Source organism: Euleptes europaea, chromosome 5 (genome assembly GCF_029931775.1).
Source record: "Euleptes europaea isolate rEulEur1 chromosome 5, rEulEur1.hap1, whole genome shotgun sequence".
NCBI lineage: Eukaryota > Metazoa > Chordata > Lepidosauria > Squamata > Sphaerodactylidae > Euleptes > Euleptes europaea.
This window is the reverse complement of record NC_079316.1, coordinates 62,969,674-62,979,359: the sequence shown is the minus strand read 5'-3', so window position 1 is coordinate 62,979,359 and position 9,686 is coordinate 62,969,674. Positions and strand designations below refer to the sequence as shown.

General features: G+C 39.8%; 1 protein-coding gene across 1 annotated transcript in view; it reads right to left on the bottom strand.

Moving 5' to 3' along the window:
* Positions 1-253: 253 nt before the first annotated feature.
* Positions 254-9,686, bottom strand: part of TRUB1 (TruB pseudouridine synthase family member 1) — a 52,523-nt gene continuing 43,090 nt past the window's right edge. Inside the window, exons 7-8 of the mRNA XM_056850460.1 lie at positions 9,005-9,061; positions 254-718 (exon numbers count right to left, since the gene is read on the bottom strand). Coding sequence (XP_056706438.1) covers positions 504-718; positions 9,005-9,061 — 272 coding nt within the window. The 3' untranslated portion in view covers positions 254-503. The remainder of the gene's footprint in view (positions 719-9,004; positions 9,062-9,686) is intronic.

Genomic DNA, 9,686 nt, shown 5'->3' with positions numbered 1-9,686 from the left:
ACTTCAGAAAACCTAGGAGGTGAAAGAAACTAAAGTGAACACTGTTTTTGCTCTTTATGTATTGCTGTATGAAATTATATTTGAACAACATCCCGCTACTTGAAATCAATCATTATATAGTTAAATAAAATTTGGTTCTCAATCATGATGTCTGGACCGATTTAGCAAAGCTCAAAAATGACTTCCAGTAAACAAGGAATTGAAGTAAGCAACAACAACAAAAGTATCCTGTAAGCTCTCTTCAAGGGTGCAGCAAGGAGTTTTGCTTCCCTGACAAATACATTTACAATGCAACCCAGAGATACAAGAGGAAATAAAAAATGCTGGACATCTTCTTGTGTTTGTTTCAGCATGAACAGAAAAGATAGAAAGCTATCATTTTCAATGCATTGCAATGTGTCATCCTCCACCACAGGACTGTAAATTTACAGGGGGAGACAAGACAATCCCACAGCAATCTTAAAACGTCTCAGTCATTCAGTCTTTTTCCTTGACCTGACTTATCACTTATCTTCACAGCTCATGGTGTGTTCTTCAGACAGCTCCGTCATTAATTTTTTACAAGATGGTTCTACAGAGAGAAGAGGCATGCAATGCTCCAGGGACTGGGCAATTTCATCAATTGTCCATTTGTCTTCATAAAGAGCATGTCCTTCCAAGGTAAACGGTCCCTGTTTTGTTCGGGTCAGCTCCTGAACAGAGGCACAGGACGAGAGCTCTACAGCATGATGGGGGAGGGGGGGGAAGAGAGAGGGAACAGGAAGAAAAATCAAATGTAGAAAATGGTAAATAGTACTTCACAGAATCTGTGTCAGCATCCCAAGGGAATAAAACATATCAAGGCAAACTAGAACACACTATTTTAAAACCAATCCTAGTACAGTTTTACTACTACAGAACATCAAGTAGAAGGCATCTCTTTAAACAAATACATTGTGACCCTTTTAGCCTTGTAGGGCTGTGGATCTCAGCCACACGTGTTGCCTAAGCACGATGGATGAAGCCATTACTCGTATTGGCTCACATTAATTTGTTGCTTAGAAAGCAAGACTGCCTCCATTTTCAGGCACTTGGCCAGCGACGACTTCTCTTCAGAAAGGAGCTCCAGGCAGGGCAACAGCTTCTCCCAACAGAAACATTGGTAGCTGGCCATGATAGCCTGGTAGTTGGAAATTTGCAGGCACAAGTCTGCTGAAGAGTAGACTTTCCTGCCTAGGGCATTGAGCTTCCTTCCCTCTTTACCAACAGGTGCAGAATGGTAGGTCTGATGCCCTCTGGATTGCATCTCCTCCATTATAAGAGAGGACGGAGGGGGCATACAAAAAGGAAGGTGACAGTGTCCTGCTTGATCTTATAGAAATTTTCCACACTACGTGAGGTGGCGGGATGGAAGATGGTTTCTGCCACAGTTCCTGGGTCACGACCATTAGGCCTTCTAACAATGGGAATGCAATAACCCCTGGAGAATCAGAGTATAGGCACTCCAGGGTTTTATCCTTGGGCCAATGGTCAGTGGTAGCAACTTTGATGTCAAGCAATTGCACTATATGAAGCATCTGTTCACTGTATATCTTAAGGTCCTCCGTGGGGAAAACCAGAGCTGGATACCCCACTCTTTCATTGGGAATCAGATTCAAAGGGGCTTCTGAACTCACTTTGGAACCAAGACTGGTTCATCTACCTCCTCCAGTTCAGATCCAGGCATGGGTGAAGGGGGTTGTTTAGATTTGGTGACCAGGGCTATAACTGCTGAGGGAGGGTTGTTGACCTTGACTCGGGTCCAGCTTGGACCTAGGACTGTAGTAATCCCCCCATTTGGAATTGTATGCAGGAGACATGAAGAAGTTATGGAGGCAAGGGCATTGATGGAGGAGTCTATGGCCATGGAACCAGAGGTGCAGCCTTGGATCCGGTGAGTCCTAGAGCCAGGGATTGGTCCCATTTCGGTTCAGTCTCACCCCCTGAAAAAGACAATGGTGGTGTTGCTGGTAGAGGGGAAGGCGTCTTTGGTGGAGCAATGACCTCTTCCACCTCTGGAGATGGCTTAGGTGCCGGTACTGGTGAGGTGACATTTTGGCTTTGATTTGTATCTGTCCCTGTGTTTGTCTCTTGAGTTTAGTCTTTTTCTCAGGCAGTTCCAAGGCAAATCTTGGAACTGATGGGGATGGCAAATGAGACCAGTGCCATTGGGGCTCGGACCTTTGCACAGGCAGAACCAACATCACCAAGACCAAAGAGGATGACCTCAACAGATGTTAGGGAACCAATGTTGGTTTCAGGGGGTGTTGGATAACATTATGGCCCTTGTCCTGACAAAGAAGACACAGGTCGTTTTTGCACTATGAGTGCACTTCTTGAAGAAGCCCTTCTGAGCCATGATGGATACAAGAAGCCCAGCCACCTGCCTTACAGTGGGGGGGTGAGAACGTTCCCTAGGGGTGAGTTAGTTTTGAGAAGGTTATATGGAGGGGAATAAGAAAACTCACTAAGTTCTCCCTGCTTATGCTCATTCCCTGCAAGAAAACACTTTCGTATAAGGAGACAGGAGTGCTTGCTGAGAGGACCAACAAGAAAGGAACTGAGGGAACGGGGCGCAGCTGGAGCACATGACTATTTAGGTGGGAACAGTTCACAGCAGCTCTGACTTGCAGCACACCCCTAGTAGTTTTCAGCTGAATAACCTCTCCATGGCAGGCCTGCTCACATGCAGTCCCAATGTGGGGCTCTACAAACGACTGAAGATGAACTGCAAGTCCTGCTCTGTTTAACAGGGTACTCTCCAGTATTGCTTGCTTTGGTACATATTTTCTCTTCCCTGCTATGCCAAAATGAAACATGGATAGCAGCTAGATTGCCTGTTGGGCCAGGTACTTTGAAAATGGATAGGCATCAGTGGGAGAAGGCAATTTTGAACCCACGGTTTATATATCACAAGACCTGCCTAACGTATTTTGTAACTTAGAAAACCAACAGGCAGCAATGAAGTACTATTAGTTGTCTGTAGTCCACTGCCAAGAACTGAGCTACACAATTTGTACTGATAGTCCATTATGAGCTGATGCTATGATTTGGAGCTGGAGAAAAGAGGCACTAGGTACTTACACGGGAATCGGGAACAAAATAAAGTACCAAACAACGACTGGAATGCAAACACAGATTTAGTGCAGATTTAGTGCAAGTGAGACATCAGTGCAGAAAGTGAAACAATGACAAACATCACAATACAATTTTAGAATACATTGCTCCCAACGGAGTCTTCAATGAGAACGTCTAAGACTCTTTGCAATGGTCCCAAGGACTTCATATAAGAAGCAAAAAGCAGAACAGGTCAGATCGTGGTCGAAACGCAGTCCGGATTAACTTGACGTTTTCACCACCGCAAAGGCGGCTTCATCAGCAATTCTGTTCGGTATCAGGAGACAAGGCTCCTAAATAAAACTCCTATATAATACAATAAATACTATAAATATTTAAAATTGATACAAAATACAATAAATAGATTACAACAAAGTCTGCCTGACATACCTTGATATAAGAGTGTATCAAAACTCTACAGGGAGGAGGATAATTCTACAGCGCTCACTGAGCTGCTCCGTTCAAAGTCGGATACTAAGGCTACAGGTGATGTTAATTTATACAGTACTTTTCAGCAAAAATTTCTTAAAGAGAACTCAACCAAAAGGTGAACCTAAACAGTAGCAGCCAGATTCTTATTAATAATTACAAAAAACAAGACAAATCCATTTCATTGTTAAGCCCAAACGGAGAGTAAGATTTAAATAAATATATAAAACGCATTTCCTGTTGTAATAAAAAATTTTGTACATTCTCCAAATCAAACTGATTACCTTTATAAGTCCAAATTACGAAAAAACGAATATCATTTTCGCTATGTTTATTATTTATAAAGTGCAAAGTGAGGGGAGCATCTAAAATCTTCTGTCTGATCCTAGATTTGTGCTCTCCTATCCTAAGCTTCACCTGACGAATTGTACTGCCCACGTATAATTTGCCACATTTACATGAGATGCAGTAAACACATCTACTAGTAGAACAGTTTGAGAATTGATTGAGTTTGAAAGTGAAGTTGGACGTGGTAGATGTAAAAGTTTTTAAAGGTAAACTTAGAGGGCAGAAGGAGCACGAGCCGCACGGAAAATGTCCATAGATGGAGGGGGTAAGTCTCTTAGGGCGGCAGTCTGAATGAACAAGACGATCTCTTAAAGAGACATTCCGTTTAAGACCAAACATCGGGGGATTAGAGCAACCAGGTATGGAAGAAAGAACATGCCAATGTTTATTAATAATTCTTTGTATGGACGAGGAATGGCGACTAAAGGTAAGTGAACAAAAAATTGTTTGGTTGTTACCAGGTTTCTGTTTGGAAATCAACATGGAGGATCGGTCCATTAAGCCTGCTTTCAACTTAGCACTGTATATTACATTCTCTGGATATCCCCTTTCGGCCAAATCCACTTGTAGTTGTTGAGCAGCTTGTTCGTAATCTTTAACTTGAGAGGAGTTCCGTTTTAAACGAATAAATTGACTATAGGGTAAGTTGCTTTTAAGATGATGCGGATGATAAGAATTGAATCTTAAACCTGAATTTCTCGTCATAGGTTTTTTGTAAGGTTTAAATGCAAGAGTTCTATCTAATGAAATAAATAGTTCCAAATCTAAGAAGAAAATGGAATCCTTACTGTGAAATCCAGTAAAGTGCAAGTGCTCATCTAAGGTGTTAATCCATTCTGAAAACTTCAAGTTGTTCCCGATTCCCGTATAAGTACCTAGTGCCTCTTTTCTCCAGCTTTACCCCTATTGGCACCATGGCGTATAAAATGCCTATGTTTTCTTATTCTAATGCTGAAAGAGACAGGATTTTAAAATCTATGAATTCTCTTCAAGAAGCTGTTACACCAGTTCTGCCTGATTTCAATAAATTGCTTAATCTCAACAAAAAGAAGATTAGATATGAGTTGCATGGTTCATCACTAACTGACTATGCCAAACCATGATTATACCTAGAGGATTACGCATCCAGAAGGCTCCTGTCTTATTTTCTGAAAATGTTGCGTTTAAAGAGAAGTGGGCTGCAATTCTTAATAAATGTTCCATGGATTTGATGTTGTTGATTATAGACCAATCCTCCACTGAGTTGATATCCCTCTCTCAAGAAATTGACAATGTAATTTCAGATATTAAAAAAGATACTTCTGACCGGGAATTCAATTTACAAATAGAAAAAATGGAAACTGAATTAAATACATATGCCACTGGCATTAAATCCTTTAAACTAAAGAAATTTAACAGGGGTAAAGATGATTATGAGAAAAAACGTATCTATCATTGGGAATACTCTGATCCCTCAGCAAATCCTAGACGCAATTGGCGACCTATGCGTACAGATGAGTCTTTTTCTGACCATGACAGTTTCAGCTCACTCGAATCCAATAGGTCAAATTTTTCAAATGTTTCTGATAGGGGTTATCAACTTCGTTCTAAGGGGCAACCAAAAAACTACCCGCACCAGACACGTCCACGAGGTCCCCAACGAAACAAACGATAGTGGTTAACCTTTCATCCAGACAATTAACAGCTGAAGAATTAGAAGTCCTAGATCTCGGTCTAGGCTTTGTGCCCACACCCTCTTACTCATCCTTTCAAACTAAAGTCGATCTCTTTAAACTAATTAGGAATATCAAATTAAAAGATTTTTTCAAAGAAGATTCCATTATTAAAAAAGATCGCTTGCCCTTTAAGAACAAATCCACTTTCATTCCCAACACCTCTAATCATTTAATTAATACCTTTCAATTTTTGGTTAATAGGGATATAGAAGCCTTAGAAAAACAAACATGGAAATCCCCCCCTAATTTGTCATCTAAACAACATGAAATCCTAAATGACCTTTCTAGAGACGATTCTATAGTAATTAGACAAGCAGATAAGGGAGGAGCTATTGCTATTATGGATTTTGAGAAATATAATAATGAGAATTTGAAACAACTATCTGATTCCAGGTTCTATGAGAAATTACCTAGCAATCCCACCAATAAAATTTCCAAAATCATTAGAACAGTGATTTCAGAAGGCGTTGCATTAGGCTATATAGATGATCATTTGGCTAAATTCCTATCTGTTCCCTATCCCAGAACACCTATCTTTTACAGTTTACCTAAGCTACACAAGGATGCCATCAATCCACCAGGACGCCCGATAATCTCTTCAAAAGGTAGTTTGACTGAACCACTTGCCCAGATGCTTGACTATTACTTACAGCCCTTTTCAAAAGATACTCCATCTTTTATCTTAGACTCTAGAGACCTTATTCGCCAGCTAGAAGGCTTTAAGATTCCTGAGGGAGCCATCTTATCCACACTCGATGTGTCTGCTTTATATACTAATGTTCCCTTAGACGCAGCACGGAACATCATAGCCTCCAGTTTGGACAGCCGTTCTTCCCTAACACCGCCAACCCATTTCTTACTTGACATCTCTGACATTGTTTTAGAAAACAATTTCTTCCGTTATGGATCTGAGTTTTTTCTTCAGATCAAAGGGGTTGCAATGGGTGCTTCTTGCGCCCCGGCAGTGGCGAATCTTTACATGGTGGACTTCGAGAAGCGTTACATTTTTTCCAACAATCCCTTTGCTAGAGATATGTTATTTTACAAACGTTTTGTTGATGATCTGCTATTTTGCTTTAAAAATGTAGACATTTACTTGAAGTTTTCAGAATGGATTAACACCTTAGATGAGCACTTGCACTTTACTGGATTTCACAGTAAGGATTCCATTTTCTTCTTAGATTTGGAACTATTTATTTCATTAGATAGAACTCTTGCATTTAAACCTTACAAAAAACCTATGACGAGAAATTCAGGTTTAAGATTCAATTCTTATCATCCGCATCATCTTAAAAGCAACTTACCCTATAGTCAATTTATTCGTTTAAAACGGAACTCCTCTCAAGTTAAAGATTACGAACAAGCTGCTCAACAACTACAAGTGGATTTGGCCGAAAGGGGATATCCAGAGAATGTAATATACAGTGCTAAGTTGAAAGCAGGCTTAATGGACCGATCCTCCATGTTGATTTCCAAACAGAAACCTGGTAACAACCAAAAAATTTTTTGTTCACTTACCTTTAGTCGCCATTCCTCGTCCATACAAAGAATTATTAATAAACATTGGCATGTTCTTTCTTCCATACCTGGTTGCTCTAATCCCCCGATGTTTGGTCTTAAACGGAATGTCTCTTTAAGAGATCGTCTTGTTCATTCAGACTGCCGCCCTAAGAGACTTACCCCCTCCATCTATGGACATTTTCCGTGCGGCTCGTGCTCCTTCTGCCCTCTAAGTTTACCTTTAAAAACTTTTACATCTACCACGTCCAACTTCACTTTCAAACTCAATCAATTCTCAAACTGTTCTACTAGTAGATGTGTTTACTGCATCTCATGTAAATGTGGCAAATTATACGTGGGCAGTACAATTCGTCAGGTGAAGCTTAGGATAGGAGAGCACAAATCTAGGATCAGACAGAAGATTTTAGATGCTCCCCTCACTTTGCACTTTATAAATAATAAACATAGCGAAAATGATATTCGTTTTTTCGTAATTTGGACTTATAAAGGTAATCAGTTTGATTTGGAGAATGTACAAAATTTTTTATTACAACAGGAAATGCGTTTTATATATTTATTTAAATCTTACTCTCCGTTTGGGCTTAACAATGAAATGGATTTGTCTTGTTTTTTGTAATTATTAATAAGAATCTGGCTGCTACTGTTTAGGTTCACCTTTTGGTTGAGTTCTCTTTAAGAAATTTTTGCTGAAAAGTACTGTATAAATTAACATCACCTGTAGCCTTAGTATCCGACTTTGAACGGAGCAGCTCAGTGAGCGCTGTAGAATTATCCTCCTCCCTGTAGAGTTTTGATACACTCTTATATCAAGGTATGTCAGGCAGACTTTGTTGTAATCTATTTATTGTATTTTGTATCAATTTTAAATATTTATAGTATTTATTGTATTATATAGGAGTTTTATTTAGGAGCCTTGTCTCCTGATACCGAACAGAATTGCTGATGAAGCCGCCTTTGCGGTGGTGAAAACGTCAAGTTAATCCGGACTGCGTTTCGACCACGATCTGACCTGTTCTGCTTTTTGCTTCTTATATGAAGTCCTTGGGACCATTGCAAAGAGTCTTAGACGTTCTCATTGAAGACTCCGTTGGGAGCAATGTATTCTAAAATTGTATTGTGATGTTTGTCATTGTTTCACTTTCTGCACTGATGTCTCACTTGCACTAAATCTGCACTAAATCTGTGTTTGCATTCCAGTCGTTGTTTGGTACTTTATTTTGTTCCCGATGCTATGATTTGAGCATTACAGTTCATGAGCTAGGGAAAAGGCTGAAGGAAGAACCATGCTTATGTACAGTTATTGGTCACCCTGTTCAACAGGGCAGAATAATTAGCTGAATTTTTATAAATGGCTTTATCTATCAATGATCAGGTAACACCCTAGTCAAGTACCACCATTTGCAAATACTGCAATTGGATCACAGTTTAAGACAGAGGAGAAGATGACCACTTGATCATAAATTTGATGGCTGGTGGTGGTCCTGAACTGGATGGATATATCATATTCAAGAACAGACTTTGCACTTCCTGATTTTAAAGTGTCACTTATTATACTCCTTCAAGGGTACTCTGTCTTGCTTCATATCACTAACTTATGATCTGATTGCATTTCAAATCTGTTAATCTCACAGAACGAAATTTATCACCCCCATCCCAGTTCTGTTCCTTATTATTATTTTGTTGATATCCCCCACTAGAATCCTTTATATTCATTAACCCATGTGCCTCCTGTGATACAGAATACAGACAACAAACAGCCACTGCATCTGGCAGCCAGAGATACTAAAAGCAAAAAATAGCCCTCTATTAAACAGAGACCATGGCTCTATGAGCAATTGTGCTTTGTCTGTGCCTACCTCTGCCAATGTCGTTGACCAAGCTTCTGACATAAAAGCCACCGCCACATTCAACATCTGTAATTTTAATAGCAACACAGTAAAATTGCCAGCCCAGTACAAAAAAATCCCCCTACTTTACATAGAAATATAGAAGTGCACTAAGCAAACAACAGAGCGATTAAAATATTTATAGGTTGTATTATAAATTATTCATTCTGCAACATATGTGTGGGTGAGATTGTGAAACTGGTGGAGAGAGAAGAGCAAATGGGGGCGGGAGGTACTGGTTCAACAATCATTCACCTTATAAATTAACCACTAGCTTCAGGATTTCAATAAGTACTTCAGGCCATCTCATTTCAAAAAGATGCCACAGAAGGTGAAGATCTATCTACTGGTGATAATAAAAGGTTATTTTAAAGTGTTAGCAAAACACACACATCTTAAATGTACTAAGTGTGTTTTAAAGACTGTGCACAACCACAGTCAGTAAAACTAGAAAATCTCTCTATGAGTCTCCACCACAACCATGGTGATTGGCTGCAAGTCATCCAGTACATTAAGTGGTCACTGAAATTGCACAGTACATTGAAATCCAGCTTGTATGTAATGCAAAAGTACACTAAAGAGACTGCAAGTGAAAGTCTCCGCCACTAATTGCTGGCCTTATTACTATGCAACACTTTTTTTAAAAAGCACA